The following is an 18,087-nucleotide window of genomic DNA, read 5'->3' as shown; positions in this document are numbered from 1 at the left end:
TGTGTGTTGCCTCGGTTTTTCTAGACTTTGATGGGTTGTTTATCAGCAACGGTCCTGGCAATCCTGAGTACTGTAAGGAGACTGTAGAGAATATACGCAAGGTGGCATGTGTGGAGAATCCCAAACCTGTCTTTGGAATTTGCTTGGGCCATCAACTGCTGTCTTTGGTCATTGGCGCTAAGACGTACAAAATGAAGTAAGCGATCAGTTTATTTATTTATTTACAATTTTCTTATGGTATTTTCCATTGACTTCTAATGCACATTTCTTCTTAAAGGGTTAATTAATTTAAAATTAAATATGCACTTCCTCTCATATCTTCCAAACCTGATGAATTTTGGTTGACATACAAAAAGGAGGTATTGTGAAAAACCTTGTGAACCGAAGCACAATTTGAGATTGTTATTTTCAGTCAAGTTTTGTAGTTATACATTTACATATTGTTTAGTGTTATATAAAAAACAATAAAAAGTCATTATTTAAAAATTACATAGGGAAAGAATTAAAGTTGAGACAATTTATAATGCATTTTAATTTCATTTCCATCAAAGAAATAATTAGTAAAAATGTTCTAACTTTTTTTCACTGTAAGATATTAAGATTTTATCTTGAATATAAGTGGTGCATGAAGGTGTTTAATGTTATATTAATTCTGCTTAAATAATGTTAATTTCCACTAAAATCATTTTATTTATCTGTTATTAGTAAAAATTATTGTAAAATTTTTTTTTAGCAGTGTAATTGAACTAGGTATCATAAGTTAATGGTCAGTGGATTGTAGTGTTTGTCTCTGGCTCTTTCTTTTTCCCATCACATTCCAGATCTTCCAGTATGAAATCTGGTTCATGCTGAGCTCAGCAGTTTAATGAAGCGCATGTGTTTTCCTAAGAGTCCTGGGATACTTGCTTTGTTTGCTTGTGCTCAAGGCCGAATGAGATGCCAGTCTGCAGCTCTTTCTTCGTTAGTGGACAGTCAATGGGTTCATTCAGAGATTGTTTATGTTCTCTACGTGTATACTTATGAATATTACAAGCTTTATTCATGGTCTCTGTGAATTTCAGGTATGGTAACCGTGGCCATAATCAGCCATGCATCCATAAAGGAACCAATCGCTGTTTCATCACCTCTCAGAATCACGGGTTTGCTGTCGATCCAGAAACTCTCCCAAAAGACTGGGATGTGCTCTTCACCAATGCTAATGACCAAACCAGCGAGGGCATCGTTCATAACCACAAACCACTCTTTAGGTTGGCCTTTATTTCCTATTATAAAATTTGAGGATTTTTTTTTCGTAAACTCTCTTATTGATTTACGAAGCTGTCATTATTATGTAATCTGTCTGTCTGTATTGATCTTGGCAGGAAATAGCTATAGGTTGCTGATGTAGCAGTAAATAAACACAATGTCTCATTTGTGTTTGCATAAATACAGTATAAATGAGTATAAACCTTGTTTAAATGTATTAAAATAATGATAGCTTCTTGATTATGATTGGCTGAACTGTGTTCAACGACTTGTAATTAGTTAACAAGTCAGCAATATATATATTGTAGTTTTTAACATACTTTTACTACACTACTGTTGTGTTTAGAAAGTATTCTGTCAACATTGCTGGAGAACTGGCTGATTGGAAAACCTTTTTTACCAATAAATTATTATTATTATTATTATTATTATTATTATTATTATTGTTGTTGTTGTTATTATTATTACTGTATAAAACATGGCCAGCTGTATGTCAACCATTTTGAACAGCAGTAAGTTTAGCTTTTTCTAAAAATCACCGTAAGCCACAGCTTTCACAGGCTTATTGTTGGTAATATATACTACTTTCCCTCTTTTTCAGTGTCCAGTTCCATCCTGAACACATGGCAGGTCCGACAGACCTTGTTGGTCTCTTTGATGTGTTTCTGGATACAGTCAGAGATGTAAAGGAGAGCAAAGATGGAAAATCAGGTGATCTGGTCTTATGTAGTTGGATTTTTTGCATACTTCTTTATGATATGTCAACATTAATGCATTCTTATTGTGTTTACATGATTAAGTATTAATTATCCATAAACTGCAATTATTTTAACAGTTAAGCAAAGATTAATGGAGCACCTCACCTTTCCTGGATCTCCTGACCCAGATGCCTTTGTTCGACCACGTAAAGTTCTGGTTCTGGGTTCAGGTGGTCTTTCCATTGGACAGGCTGGAGAGTTTGACTATTCTGGATCTCAGGTAAGGGTCAAAGAAAAGCAGACATTGAGACTGTTTGGGGCTCATTCACACAGAATGTGTTTTTTTCCATTCTAATGCACCACTTTTACATTGTTTATCTATTTAAACATTTGTATTATTATTATTATTATTTATTTATTTATTTATTTTTAATTATTTTATTTTAAAGTTTTATTTATATATAAATAAATATATATTACACAAAATACAATATAAAAGAAACCAAAAAAACACACATCATATTCACAAAACATACAATCAAAACTAAAGAGGGTATATAACTTAAACTACAGTGAGGTCACTGGATTGCTCTTAAGATAAAGATTTGTCAAATAAATCAAGAAATTGACCCCAAGTAGCCAACATTTTTCTTATGGAGCTAGTCCTTAAAAATCTGACACTCTTCATCTGAATAACAGAAATCATATCAGAAATCCAGTTCTGGAATGAGGGGGGTAAAGGTGATTTCCTTAATCTGTTCAGTAATGTGAGCAACTGTGTCCTCTGCTGTCCTGCATCTATTGCACAATGGTGAGACTAAAGGAAAGATTTTATGGAGCTTGGCTTTAGTGTAGTGTAGACGATGTATGACCTTGAATTGAATCAACTGGTGGCTGCTGTTGACTGGGCATGACTGTATATTGAAGTCAAACAATTGTCCCATGTGTCTGCAGAAAGTTCAGTTACCAAATCTTTTTCCCAGGCAACTTTAAATATCATAGAGGATACTGTAACACAACTTTCAAATAAACACACAAATTTAGAAATAAAATCAAAATTCTAAATTAGGAATTTTAGAATTCACAAAATGCCTGATTTGCAAATAATGGAAAATGTTTATGAGGGAGATAAATTTTTTTCCTCATTTGACTGAAGGAAGCAAAATGCCCTTGATTTAATAATACATTTTTTTGTTATCCTTTTTTGGTTTTCTCTATTAGTTTGAAATTAGCTTGTTGTTATTGTTGTTGTCAGATCCATTTACGATCATGTAATAAATTTAATTTATTATGTGCATGTATGTTTTTCTTCTTTCTTTTTTCACCCAGGCTATAAAAGCTATGAAAGAAGAGAACATCCAAACCATTCTCATCAACCCAAACATTGCCACAGTACAAACCTCAAAGGGCCTGGCAGACAAAGTCTACTTCCTTCCAATCACACCAGAGTATGTCACACAGGTAGGAAAAAACTCAGCTCTCCATTTCTTTAGGCTGTCTTTACTTCACAGTTAAAAACCCTGACATAATGCACTAAATTAGTTTCTGAGGTCAATCATCCATCCTGTCGTCCTTCACGCAGGTGATAAAGAACGAGCGTCCGGACGGGGTGTTGCTCACTTTCGGAGGTCAGACAGCCCTGAACTGTGGTGTGGAACTCACAAAACAAGGAGTGCTGGAAAAATACAAAGTACGTGTGCTTGGTACTCCAGTGGCCTCCATAGAGATGACCGAAGACAGGAAGATCTTTGTGGAGAAGATGGAGGAAATCAATGAACACGTCGCCCCCAGTGAGGCGGCCATGTCTGTTGAACAGGTTAGCTTACTGTATTGTACATTGGGGGATCGTAAATTTTTCTGTAAATTTTTCCAATTATATGAGAGAGAGAGAGAGAGAGAGTAAGAGAGAGAGAGAAAAAGGCCTGATAATACTGTAAGAAATAATGTGACAAGGGTTTAGACGGGTATTAGTTTTTGACAAGTAAATAATTAGCTTTTCATTGTCTTTTGTACTAAAGCTAAAATTATCCTATTTATGGAAAAGTTTAATTTATTTAGATTATTTATTTAGATGTTGTTATTATTATTATTATTATTATTATTATTATTATTATTATTAATGAATTAAACATTCAACCAGCTGTTTGTTTTTATTTTGTTTTAAAAAAGTAAATACTACTTTTTATATATTGATCCAAATAAGTTTTTTGATATTGACATACAGCCGTTTGTTTTTATTTTTTTATTTTTTTTATTTTTTTTGTATTAGATAAGAAGCTATAAAATAATTTTTATGTATTTATAATTTAGTTTAAATTAATAATTGATTTACTTAGTTAAAATTTAGTTAATAAATTAATAAAAGTATTTATTTATTTTTAATTACTATTTTATTGCATTTGATCAGATTTATTGGATTTATTTAAATGTATCCAGATGCACTTAAATGCTGCTCAAATATGTCTCATTGTTTCCTATAGGCAGTGGCTGCAGCTGAAAGACTTGGTTATCCGGTTCTGGTCCGTTCTGCGTTTGCTTTGGGTGGACTGGGTTCAGGCTTTGCCAATAACAGAGATGAGATGATCACGTTAGTCACTCAGGCCTTCGCCCACACATCACAAGTCCTGGTTGACAAATCGCTTAAAGGCTGGAAAGAAATCGAGTATGAAGTAGTGCGGGATGCCTATGACAATTGTGTTACGGTATGAAGTCATGCTTTCCATTTCATTCTGACATTCTCACGTACACGTGTTATCATTTCTGTTCTTTTCCTAAACTGATCTTTTCATTCAGGTGTGTAACATGGAGAACATCGATCCTCTAGGAATCCACACTGGAGAGTCCATAGTGGTGGCTCCTAGCCAGACACTGAACGACTACGAATACAACATGCTGAGAAACACGGCCATCAAAGTTATTCGCCACTTGGGTGTTGTGGGAGAATGCAACATTCAGTATGCCCTGAATCCTGAATCAGAGCAGGTGATTTAGTCTCTTATATCCTCCAGGAATAAGCTTAAAAGGTGCCCTGAGATGTGCAGCTTTGTTTGTGACATATATTTTAATCTAAAACAGTAGCATTTCATTTATATCTTAGCTTGAGTGTTTGAGCTAAAGCACATCTGATTAATAGTTTAAGTTTATTTATATTTCACAACATGGGACAGTGTATATTGATCAATGTTCATCATGAATGTAAATGTACCCAAATTAACCCAAAGACAAGTTTTCATTGGTAGTCTCTTTACCAGATGTTAAAGGTCATACTAATAAAAATACAATTTTAAACTAAAAACAATACTCAAATAAACAACATAAAACAACAACATCAAAAAGCCTAGTAATGTAATGACAGCTACAATCTGTAATAGCAGTGCTGAGCCTACCTAACCATTTCTCCACTTTAAAATACAGCATGTAAACAGTGTTGGTTACCATCTTATTATTTTATGTTTAATCGAACACTTAGTTATGTAAGAATAAATGACAAGTGATGTGATAAAATGTTCTTTTTGTCAGAAGGGAGAAACATAACTTTTTGAATGCTTAAAGGTGCATGTCTACCAAAGTGTTTATTTTCTCAAGCTGAGTTTTTTTGAAAATTGAAGAGCTGTATTTTTAGAATGCCAGTAGAGTAGTAGCATGTAGTTTATAACAAGTGCTGAGAACTTTAAGTTTTTTAAAGGTCCTATAAAGTGCTTTGAAATGTGCATTTTTTTTTCTATGCTTTTATATAATCTCAAGCTAAACATGAAGAGAGGGTGGGACAGTGTAGCTTCTCACCTTTTTAAAAAGCAGCCAGTAGTGTTTTGTTTTCACCACTCTGCCAGTGAGAGTGACCTTTAAAAGCTCCAATAAGAAGTGCTCACAGCTGAGGTTGTTGACATTTTTAGCTGCTCAAACTTCACAGAGGACACTCACAAAGTCTTCTAAGGCAAATTTTGGTATTGTTTTGGAGCACACTAGCTTGTATACAATTTTATGCAAAAGTTTGGCCACCCCCTATAATTTTCATAATTGCAAGCCATAGCCTGCTGGCCTTTCAAATCAGCAATTTCATTCATTCATTTTCTTTTTGGCTTAGTCCCTTTATTAATCTGGGGTCGCCACAGCGGAATGAACCGCCAACTTATTCAGCATATGTTTTACACAGCGGATGCCGTTCCAGCTGCAACCCAGCTCTGGGAAACACCCATTCACACTCATACACTGTGGACAATTTAGCCTACCCAATTCACATGTACCTCATGTCTTTGGACTGGGGGAAACCGGAGCACCCGGAGGAAACCCATGCGAACGCGGGGAGAACAAGCAAACTCCACACAAACTCCAACTGACCCAGCCAAGGCTCGAACCAGCGACCTTCTTGCTGTGAGGCGACAGCACTACCTACTGCGCCACCGCGTTGCCAATTAGCAATTTCATTTAGAGATGTTTTATTCCCTAGGGAAAAAGCAACATTTCAGTTCTGACTTAGCATTTATTTAATCAACAAATGCAATTTAAATCATAACAAAAACAGACAGGTGCAAAAATGTGGGCACCCCAACAGAATAATGACATCAGTCTTTTGTTCAGTCACCTTTTGCTGAAAGAACAGCCTGTAGGTGCTGTTTATAGCCAAGGATAAGTCCCTGAATTCTTGCTGAAGGCATTTTGGGCCAATCTTTCTTGCACAATTTCTCCAGTTCATTCAGGTTTGATGGGTGCTGAGCGTGAACAGCCCTTTTCAAGTCAATCCATAGATTTTTGATGATGTTCAAGTCTGGCGACTGGGATGGCCATTCTAGAACATTGTATCATGTCTGAGCATGAATTCCCTGGTAGATCTGGAGCTGTGCTTTGGGTCATTGTCTTGCTGAAACATCCAACCCTGCTGTAACCTCAGCCTCTTGACTGATTTATGACTCATTTATACTAACACCCTAAAAAACAATTGTAGTCCTATAATCATGTTGAAGTTGATGTTTTAAGAAATGATGTTTTGTGTCTTAACAGTACTACATCATTGAAGTCAATGCTCGTCTCTCTCGGAGCTCTGCATTAGCCAGTAAGGCCACAGGTTACCCGCTGGCCTATGTGGCTGCTAAACTCAGCTTGGGAATCCCTCTGCCCGTGCTCAAGTGAGTACTTTTATTAACATTTGCTGTTTTATTGAATCTATCTGAATATTAGTGTATTGTTATCTTGTTGCAAGTTGCTTAATAGTGATTGTTTTCCAGAAATTCAGTGACCAATTCCACAACCGCCAACTTTGAACCCAGTCTGGATTACTGTGTGGTGAAGGTTCCTCGCTGGGATTTGAGCAAGTTCCTCAGAGTCAGCACTAAAATAGGCAGCTCCATGAAGAGTGTTGGTGAGTTTCCTTTGTGTGTGTGTGTGTTTTTTTGTTTGTTTGTTTGTTTTTGTGCTCTTGTCAATTAGTGAAGCTTGTTCCTCGTCATTGGCTATTCTTGGTTTGGGACTTGTGGAACTGCATATCATTGGATTCAGTGTTTTGGCTTTTCAGCAGTGAAAGTTATAATGTATTAAACTGATCAAAACTGAACTTCTACTGGAAAAACTGGACTGAAGCAGTTTCAATTTACTTAAACTTCTATGTTAAGCTGCTTTGACTCAATCTGCATTGTAAAAGCGCTATAGAAATAAAGATGAATATAATTGGAAAAAATAGCAGGAGAAATATGTATTCTGTAATTCTCAAACGATTTTTTCTTAACTTTAAATGGATTTGAAATAAAATGTATAAATATTAGTTAGAAGTTGGTGACTATAGCCTTGTGGGAAGTTGCCAAATATATAGCACCATTATGCAAAGTTCAGGTGTCCCAAGTTCAAGTCCTGACTCACAAACCTTTCCCAATCCTACCCCCTCTCTCTCTAACTTCCCTTCTTGTCCACGTATTGTCCTGTCTCAAAGGTACAATAAATAAGAAAATAAGTGTATTTATTAAATGGAAAACCTAACATGAAAACTAGTGTTACCTTTGTAACTTACTGAAATTTGGCTTAACTTGAGTTCCTAATTTTGAGTTTAATTTTTTAAAATGATTAAAACTGAAATATAAATAAAAGATAAAGAGGTAAAATAATATATTAATTTAAAATGTATAATTTGTATACTTGGTTTTATATATAACCATTTGATTGTATAAATGGCTTTAATTGCTGTCATAGTATGTAAATAATACTTAATTTACAGTTTCAAACACTTTATACACACCACCTCCAGTCACTGTCTCAAACACATTAAACCTGTTATTGTTTTTTTAATTTCCATGGTATGCCAGTACTTTTACAGCTTTTGCGTTGACTTTTCTTGGTTCTTTTTAAAATACATTTTTTAAATGTTGTATATATATTTGTAATGGTTTTAAATACCATAATAGTATATACAATACTAAAATAACAGTTTCAAGCACTTTATACGTAACACCTCCAGTCTCAAACACATTAAACCCGTTTTTGTTACATTTTTTTCTTTCCATCAAGCTTTTACAACCTTTTCATTGCCTTTTTTTCTTAGTATTTTTAATATATAAGAAAAGTATGCGTATATTATTAGGTTGGGAGTCTTTAAATGATTCGCTAAGGGAAAGTATCAATATATTAAAACAAGATTATGAATTTTAGTATTGTTAAATTTTAGCCTGTTCCCATTGCCATTGAGAAGGTGCTATATGTACTGAACAAAAGTATCCAGTATGTAGTGATCTCATTCAGCATTCTCTTTCATCTCAGGAGAAGTGATGGCCATCGGCCGCAGCTTTGAAGAGGCCTTCCAGAAAGCTTTGAGAATGGTGGATGAGAACTGCGTTGGATTTGATCACACCATCAAACCAGAGTCTGAAGAGGTGTGTACTGAAATTCCACAACTTTAATCTTACTCCCAAGGGAGATGCTTGTTTTTTTTTTTTTTTGTTTGTTCAACGGACTGGTAATAAAATACATAACACTAAACTTGAGAATATTTTGTCTTGTATCTCAGGAGTTGCAGACACCCACAGATAAGCGCATCTTTGTTCTGGCTGCTGCTCTGCATGCTGGATATACAGTAGAGCGGCTCTATGAGCTGACCAAGATAGACCACTGGTTTCTGCATAAGATGAAGAACATCGCAGACCACAAGAAGCTTCTGGAGACGTATAAACAGGATGAGACTGCAATGCCTCCTGAGATCATGAGGAAAGCCAAGCAGTTGGGCTTCTCTGACAAACAGATCGCCCAAGCTGTGCAAAGGTACTAAGATATCAATGCACTACTATTACTTTTGGGTGAAAAAGGACCATTAAATGTCAAGATTTAGCTTAGCCTGATTATACTTTTTTCAAATGTAGTTGAAAAGTGTCAGATACCGCAATGCATGATGAAGAGAGTCCTGTTGTAACTGCCTAAAACAAGTCATCAGTAATTTGAGCTTTACTTCCTTTTGTGTCCTATGTGGTTATTTAACAAATTTGCATAATGGCAGGCTATTGACTGCCTGTAAAAAAGATGTTGATGGGTGTTTCTGACAATCTGTAAGTGGTGACCAATTATAACATGCTGACCATCTGACTAATCAGAGAAGCGTACACACAGGCTCTGTCTACACCTTGTATTAAGATGCATTTTGGTTAAACTCATCACAAGTTGACGTGGGAGGCACATTACTGGTGTGACTTTCTCATATTTCACATTTAATCGTGTGAATTAAGCCCACACATTTTAAGTACTGTACAGTCCAATAAGTGTTCCTTTGTTAATAAAGGGACAACAAATGTTATTGAAGTGCATTAAATGTTTTAAAGTAAAATATACCTTTTTTTTTCTTTCCTTTTATCCTAATGCAGAATAGATAATGTTTTAACCTGTTTATACTTAATAAATACATTTAAATAAATCAACAAATTTAAACTCTAACATTTTTTTGCAGCACTGAACTTGCTGTGAGGAAGTTAAGACGGGACTGGAAGATCTTTCCAGTTGTCAAACAGATCGACACCGTGGCTGCGGAGTGGCCTGCTCAAACCAACTACCTGTACCTGACGTATCACGGCTCAGAGAGCGATGTGGTATTCGAGCAGCCGCATGTCATGGTGATCGGCTCCGGGGTTTACCGCATCGGCAGCAGTGTGGAATTCGACTGGTGTGCTGTTGGCTGTATTATGGAGCTCAGGAAGGTCAGCCTTCTGCATTAAGGGCCAAAAAATTTACTTTCATGTGATTTTATTTATTTTTTTATTTATATATTTTTTAATTGAAAATATGAATTCATGATTTTGTGAACTTTTTATCTTACAGATGGGATATAAAACCATTATGGTGAACTACAACCCGGAAACAGTCAGCACTGATTATGATATGTGTGATAGACTGTATTTTGATGAGATCTCCTTTGAGGTAAATAAATTAAATATGCATCTTGTGTGGTTCTCATTAGAAAATGTGCTGATAACACAAACTTTTTTTTGTTCTTTTAAATATCTTTAGAAATAGTGAATGTATTACCATATTTGACATGACTTTCATACTGAATATTTATTTCTGCATAGTGTACTTTATAAGATTGTGATATCTAAATTGGTTTAGTATATAGTTTTTAATCGGTTGTTGTATTAAAATTTTTATTTATGCATGGCGTATACTTTTTATTATTATTATTAGTATTATAAAGATTATGATTATTATTATTATTAGCCGTAACATTTATTATTATGATGATGATGACTGAGTGAGGATTATTATCATAATAATAAAAAAAATCATTAAAAAGCATGAATTGTTATAACTTAATGGGGATGTTAAGGGAATGTTTTTAGACTAAAGAAGCAATTATTATTATTATTGTGATGATGACTGATGATTATTATTACCATAATAATAATAATAATAATAATTATTATTATTATTATTATTATTATTAATATTATATTTATAGTTTGTGTATGTTAAAACCACTAATACTAAAATTAAATGTAATATTTTAATGATAATTATAATCACATTTAGATAATATAATGAATCATTAAATAATAAAAAAATTTAAATATGTAAATAAAATACTAAAAAAACTTTTGTCTGGTTTTAATCACAGGTGGTGATGGACATCTATGAGATGGAGAATCCAGAGGGTGTTATTCTGTCTATGGGTGGGCAGCTGCCCAACAACATCGCCATGTCTCTTCATAGACAGCAGTGCAGGATCCTGGGCACCTCACCTGAGTTCATAGACAATGCAGAAAACCGCTTCAAATTCTCCAGAATGCTGGACACCATCGGGATCAGCCAGCCTCGGTGGAAAGAGCTCTCTGATACTGAGGTAAACAATAAAGCTAATTTATACAGCTTTTCATTCTTTTCAACTTGTATTCATGCAAGAAATACCAGTGACACTCTGGAAGTGTAGTGTGAGTGATAAGTTCTTATATCCAAGTTTTTTTTTTTTGCACTCGTCTACGGTGTTTAAAATTTTGGGATGCATTTCCATTTTGGGCACAATTCATTTAAAATAACTAAAATGAAGCACTTCACATAAAAAAGCAGTGTTATAAATAATCCATATTAAAATTGAATGAGTAATAAAAGTTATGATTTAGTTTTTTTTTCTTGTTCAAATAGATTTTTATTGAACCTTTTTAGTGCAAAAACATGTCAGAAACTTACAATAAGTAATAAGATAATATCCATCATTTCTATAATTTGAATCCTGACTCCCACATAAAAAATTATAATACAACAAATAATAAATAAAATCATGTTGTAATTAACAAAAAATAAGGACAGAAAATACAAAATGATTTTACATAAAGATGATTTGGAATTTTAACCCTTGTGTGCTGTTGGGGATGTTTTCTTCAGAATGATTTTTAAGTCTTAACTTGGCCACAACTTTATCAGTGTTTCAGCAAATGAAATGCTTTTTGGTGATATCTTAGTTTTATTTGACTTATTTATTTCAGACAGAAAAAAAAATCATACACAAAACAATTCATTAAACAAAATGCATTTTAACGTGGTCAAAATGGAGCAGGATGAAGCACAAGCTTATTATTTTCCCCACCCCATTATCACACACATCATTCGTTTATTACTTAAACTTATTTCTTTTTTTCCTTGTATATTCTTTTTACTTGAGACATATGAGCTTTACATGAGACATTTTATCCTTTTGGCTTTGACGTATATGTTTGATTCCATTTGTACATTTACGTTTTATAACATAGACCCAAAAAATATTGCAAACAGCCATTAGCTGAAGTTTTATACCGTTCTCATTTTCTTCTTTTTCAATCACCTCTATTAATCATTATATTCCTTTAATAATTTATACATCTTTTTAAATTGATTAGTATCCTGAATCATTGAACTTAAGTATCTTCAGTTTAAAAAATAATGGATTTGTATGCTCCAAATACCCCACATACTAAGTTAGATTTATATGAATTCCCCCAAATTTCAGCACAATCACTCGTATATGGCAACAATAGTGTGTCATATAAATCATACATTGATTTTATTGTACAGGATAAATCTTGCTTTATACACCATTTCTACAGTTTTTACCAATTTTGATATCACATTATTATTTATAGTTTCCAACTAATTTTATGGTCCAATACAACACCAAGAAAACTAATTGCATATACTCTTTCTATAACTTTATTATCAATTTTTAAATCTATAAAATGACTACTTTTTAATTTCCCAAATAACATAACCTTTGTTTTACTTACATTTAAATATTTAATGACTATTTATTTACTTTATTCATTTTGACATCCATTTTGGGAAAATGCCCAAGATGAAGAATGTAAAAAAAATAAATAAATAAAAAATCATCAATACAAATTTACTACCCTTTTGTTATGTTGGTGGCTGTTTTTGCCACATTAACTTTTAATTTAAGTGCATTTTCTGATTGCAAAGCCATGACACCATAGTAAAAATTACCAAGAAAATTACAAATATTACAAATTTTACCTCTTCCCTACAGGAAAAACCACCAACAATCAAGAATGCATGATTATATGGTGACAAAGCTTTGCGATCAAACTGTAATAATGGAAGTCAATGAGGGGAAAACAGCCACCAACATAATAAGTCGTACATTTGAACAATTGTAAATCTGAACAATACAAAGGGTCAACGTGACAAGTTTACTATTACAAGTTTATCTGTGGTCTTTTGAGTTCACAGTGTTTTGTTCAACCAGATTATTCAGCAATTTTCAACATGTCTGTAATATTGGTGTGGAAAAACTTGTTTTGTGTTTGAGTTGGTCTGCCAAAAATGTTTTTCTTTTTTTTTTTAATTCTTATAAGTTGCTTTTTTAAATTTGATGGATGAACTGTCAACAAAAATATGTCAGCTTATTGTACCCAGTTTTTCTCTTTTTGATCACTTTGCTGATTGTTTAATTTAATAAAAGCTACTTAAGAAAAATCTGGATAATTGCTTGTAATTCAAATAACTGCTTGCTCAATCTCTTGTAGTCTGCTGTAAATTTCTGTGAGACGGTGGGGTATCCCTGCTTGGTGAGGCCATCGTATGTTCTGAGTGGAGCTGCGATGAACGTGGCCTACTCAGACACGGACATGGAGAAGTTTCTGAGCAGTGCTGTTGCTGTGTCAAAGGAACACCCTGTCGTTATTTCTAAATTCATTCAGGAGGCCAAGGTTAGTCAACAAACCCGGTGTTTTAAGTAGACACATGTTCTTCCTTAAGGCAATTCAAGATAATAAGAAGGCATAGTTAATTACTGGATTATACCGTTTGTTGACACAAAATGAACCTATGATGTTTGGACATGTTTTTCGCCAAAGGCACATTTACGTTGTTATTTTGTATGATTTCGGTGATGTGGACTGAATTTACTGTCACTTCACCAGCATTACAATTAACTATTGTCATGTGAACAAACTGAAACTTGTCGAAATAAAAGTTTGATATAACTTCAAGAAATTAACACATTACTGATGTGTAGATAAATATACAATATACAAAAAAAGTTAATCATTGAAATGATTTGGTTTATCAATTGTTTATCAGTAATAATTGTTTATTGTATAACTGATAGCTGTATGTATTCTTATCAGTTCACATTATATTAGATACTTGCATGTGCATGCTCATCTCCTTTTAATTCATATTTCCAGTATTGTCCATTTTAATACAAAACTATCCATTTTAATAACAAAAATCTCTCCTAATGTGTTATTTATTTATTTAAGCTTTGAATTCTGTAGTCCTGTATAGTACACTATCTGTCTGTGGAGGATGTTCAAATCTATTATGATGGCAATTTCCGGCACTGTCAGTATAGTTATGTTTATTGGTGGTGGTTTTTGACTATCAGGAGATTGATGTGGACGCCGTGGCCTGTGATGGAGAGGTTATTGCCATTGCGGTTTCTGAGCATGTGGAGAACGCAGGGGTTCATTCTGGAGACGCTACACTGGTGACTCCTCCACAGGACATTAACCAGAAAACCATGGAGCGCATTAAGATGATCGTTCATGCTATTGGTCAGGAGCTTCAGGTCACCGGCCCGTTCAACCTGCAGCTCATTGCTAAGGTGAGTTACTTGCCTTTTTTTATTACATTTAGGATGTGTTTCTCACATATTTGCTTTTGAAAAACAAATGCTATATTTATACTGGTGCAATTTCGTCTTAATATAGCATTACTCATGAAAAATCTCACTCTACACAACAAAAATTACTTTTAGAAGCAAAAACTAGCTATAAATTAGAGTACATTTAGAGTGTATTTACATTATGCAATATTAAAGAAATGTTAATTGAATCAGGATTTATTTATAAACTAATAATATTACATTGAATGAGAGAAAAAAAAACTGTTTAAGATGGCAGCAGCCATATTCATTTAAATCTTTAAACCCAGCCAGTATTTAAATCCCTTTATTCAGAACCAAATCAGAAAATATAAGTAACTATTGTACAAAAGTGTAGATATGTAAGAAAGTCATGTTTAAGTTTAAGCAGCAAATAGTTTCATTTATACCAGTGTTAAAAAAAAAGAAAAGAAGATAAACTTAACATTTTTAGATACAATTAATACATCAAACACAAATCATAGCCTAATGGCATACTTTTTAGACCACATAGCAAAATGTAATTAAAGCTAAATAAACATCTCTCATTTGGAACCAATGCAATTGTTCTCATAATACTGGCAAGGCTGATCACAGATTTGATCATTATAATGCAGAAACAATTTCAAATACTCAGTCATGCAGGTAAGTCGAAGACATCATACATAATGAAGGTTTTACTTTTTTGCATAAACTTACTGTTATTGCAAAAACAAAGCATTGTGGCATTTTTAAATAAAGAAACACAGGCCCAATTTTCTGTTGTCTTTGTGTCTTAAAACAACCTTAAACCACCTCTAGCATAATGATCATATGAGAAAGAGTTTGGTGAAGCAGGTAAGGAGACACTGATCCAGAAGAGCTAATGAGGGAATGGACGTAGACATTCAGGCCTATATTTAAATAAATCTGCTTTTTGGGGTACGTTTATCCCTAGAGCTACTAAACTAAAATGGGGTCTAAAGTTGAAGGTCAAAAAGTCTGAGTAGTCTGAATTCCAGTTTGAATCATAGTAATAACAAAACACACTTGTATTAAAAAAAAAACACACTAGTATAAACATGGCCTAAATCATGTATATCTGTCAACAGGATGACCAGCTGAAGGTGATTGAGTGCAATGTGCGAGTCTCACGCTCCTTCCCTTATGTGTCCAAAACACTTGGGGTGGATCTTGTTGCACTTGCAACAAGAGTCATATTGGGAGAGGAAGTAGAGGCTGTTGGGCTGATGAGGGGGAATGGCATTGTTGGAGTTAAGGTAATGAGCTTCATCGATAACGTTTTTTTTTTTTTTTGGCGAGTAATTGAATCTTAAATCACCATGATCTGTGCCCTCAGGTTCCTCAGTTCTCCTTCTCCCGGCTGGCTGGAGCAGATGTGGTTCTGGGTGTTGAGATGACCAGCACTGGAGAAGTGGCATGCTTTGGGGAGAACCGATACGAGGCCTATCTCAAAGCCATGCTTAGCACCGGCTTCAAGATCCCTAAAAAGAACATTTTGCTCTCTATCGGTAGTTATAAGGTAATAATTGACTCTGTCGAATGAGTCAAGATCATGATTCACTACAGTTAAATACTTAATTTGATTCTTAATCTCATTCACCCATTTTTTTTTTTATAATCTAATTAACTTGTATCAATTCACAATATTTGACTACTTTAAATTTTACTTTTATTCACTTAGCAGATGCTTTTATCCAAAACAGCTTACAAACGAGGATAAAAGAAGCACTTTAAAGGGGAAATGAAGCACTGTCAAGTTTACGTTTTTTTGTACATTGGATTCCACTTTAATGAAAATATATATAACAAACTCGATTAATGTAACCATTTAGAAGAAAACAGCATATTTTACTATAGCTTTTAGACCTTCACGCATTGGGTTAAATTAGGCTTTACAGTCTCGGTGTTCAGTCCTTTACTTCCGCTGTATCTGTTCAGCTGATGGAACAGAACCAACCCTGTGATGTCAGACATGGCGATATTCCAAGATGGTGGCACCCTAGGTCTAAAAGCTATAGTAAAACTTATAGTGAACTTGACTGAGTGCTTCATTTCCCTTTCAAATCACCAGAGAGCAGCAGTATATAGATGCCATGAAAAGGCTAAGCTTTTTAAATTGATCGAAATCCTTGTAATAGTGTTTGTAGGAAAGTGTGTGGTGCATATAGAGAGGATGAGGAAAGGGTGTGTGTCATGTGGTTTGTCAAGCCCACTCACCTGTGTGAAGCACACTCGGTGTTATCAACATGAAGTGTTTATAAGAAAGTGTCTGGTGCAAATGGAGAGGAAATGGTGCATTTTATTTACAGGTGGTTGTGAATAACTTTAATTCACATTATTGAAAGTTCTGTTTAGTATTATTCTAATGATCTGTTTATTGTTGTTGTTGTTGTTGTTTAGTAGTAGGGGTGTGACTAGAAGAGAATGATAATAGATGTTTTATGTTAAGGAAAGCCTCACCATTACGTTCAATTTTTTATGTTTATAATCTGGGACAAGCTCCACTGATTATCACAGGTATGAATATATCAAATTCAGATATTTTTTTTTATATTTGTCAAAATCTGATTTGACCAATTTAAAGCGTTTTTATATTTACCTGGTGGATGTTAAAACCCACAAAAAGGACATGTGTTTGCATTCTATTAAGAGGCTGTGAAAGTTTATTTCAATTGGATGAGTAAATAACCACCAGGCGACACACCAGCAGATCACCTTAGCAATCATGTATTAACTAATTTAAAACCACTTATTTGCATCTACCTACTATAGCAACACCACACTATACAAATGAACCACAACAACTCAGCTCTGTTTTATTTATGAAGCACTTTAAACACCATGACTGGATCCAAAGTGCTGTACAGTTATATTCAAAGTAATAGTAAATTAAATGGTTAACTGTAGTACAGTTATGCACTTCAGGTAATGTATAAGTCTATTCGGGTTGCAATGTTTCTAAAAAAATCTTAAATTTTTTAATCCTTTCAGAATAAGAGTGAGCTGCTGCCCACAGTCCAGACTTTGGAGAGTTTGGGTTATAACTTGTATGCAAGTCTAGGCACTGCTGACTTCTACACTGAACATGGAGTCAAGGTACAGCAGAATAACACAACATGCTTAATAAATACAAACAAAATATATTTGACAAGGTAAAGTTTGCAGTTTCAATCAATTTCAATCTCTTATTCTGTGTCTTTTCAGGTAATGGCAGTGGACTGGCCTTTTGAAGAGGAGAGCGACTGTCCGAATAAAGACAAACAGCGCAACATCATGGACTATCTGGAGGAGAACCATTTTGACTTGGTCATCAATCTGTCCATGAGGAACTCTGGGGGAAGACGCTTGTCCTCTTTTGTGACCAAAGGATACCGAACTCGTCGAATGGCCATTGACTTCTCTGTGCCACTAATTACTGACATAAAGTGCACTAAGCTTTTTGTTCAAGTAAGTAGGAATGCTTTTACATCTTTAACCCCAAACCTAGCTTCTATTTTTATTCAGATGCAGAACCCTCTAAATCTATCAGACCTCTTTTTTTTGTAA

General features: G+C 34.2%; 1 protein-coding gene across 1 annotated transcript in view; it reads left to right on the top strand.

Annotated features, from left to right (window-relative positions):
• Positions 1-18,087, top strand: part of cad (carbamoyl-phosphate synthetase 2, aspartate transcarbamylase, and dihydroorotase) — a 36,173-nt gene that overhangs the window by 7,227 nt on the left and 10,859 nt on the right. The window contains 21 exon segments of the mRNA XM_056480621.1: positions 25-196; positions 1,062-1,247; positions 1,847-1,956; positions 2,081-2,223; positions 3,273-3,404; positions 3,526-3,759; positions 4,424-4,645; positions 4,737-4,925; positions 6,942-7,066; positions 7,166-7,299; positions 8,685-8,797; positions 8,932-9,182; positions 9,859-10,105; positions 10,227-10,325; positions 11,020-11,244; positions 13,418-13,600; positions 14,281-14,499; positions 15,630-15,797; positions 15,878-16,060; positions 17,533-17,637; positions 17,746-18,083. Of these exon segments, the coding sequence (XP_056336596.1) occupies positions 25-196; positions 1,062-1,247; positions 1,847-1,956; positions 2,081-2,223; positions 3,273-3,404; positions 3,526-3,759; positions 4,424-4,645; positions 4,737-4,925; positions 6,942-7,066; positions 7,166-7,299; positions 8,685-8,797; positions 8,932-9,182; positions 9,859-10,105; positions 10,227-10,325; positions 11,020-11,244; positions 13,418-13,600; positions 14,281-14,499; positions 15,630-15,797; positions 15,878-16,060; positions 17,533-17,637; positions 17,746-18,083 (3,778 nt within the window).

Source organism: Danio aesculapii, chromosome 20, assembly GCF_903798145.1.
Source record: "Danio aesculapii chromosome 20, fDanAes4.1, whole genome shotgun sequence".
Taxonomy (NCBI): Eukaryota; Metazoa; Chordata; class Actinopteri; order Cypriniformes; family Danionidae; genus Danio; species Danio aesculapii.
Note: the sequence above shows the minus strand (reverse complement) of the source record. Positions and strands in the feature narration are given on the sequence as shown.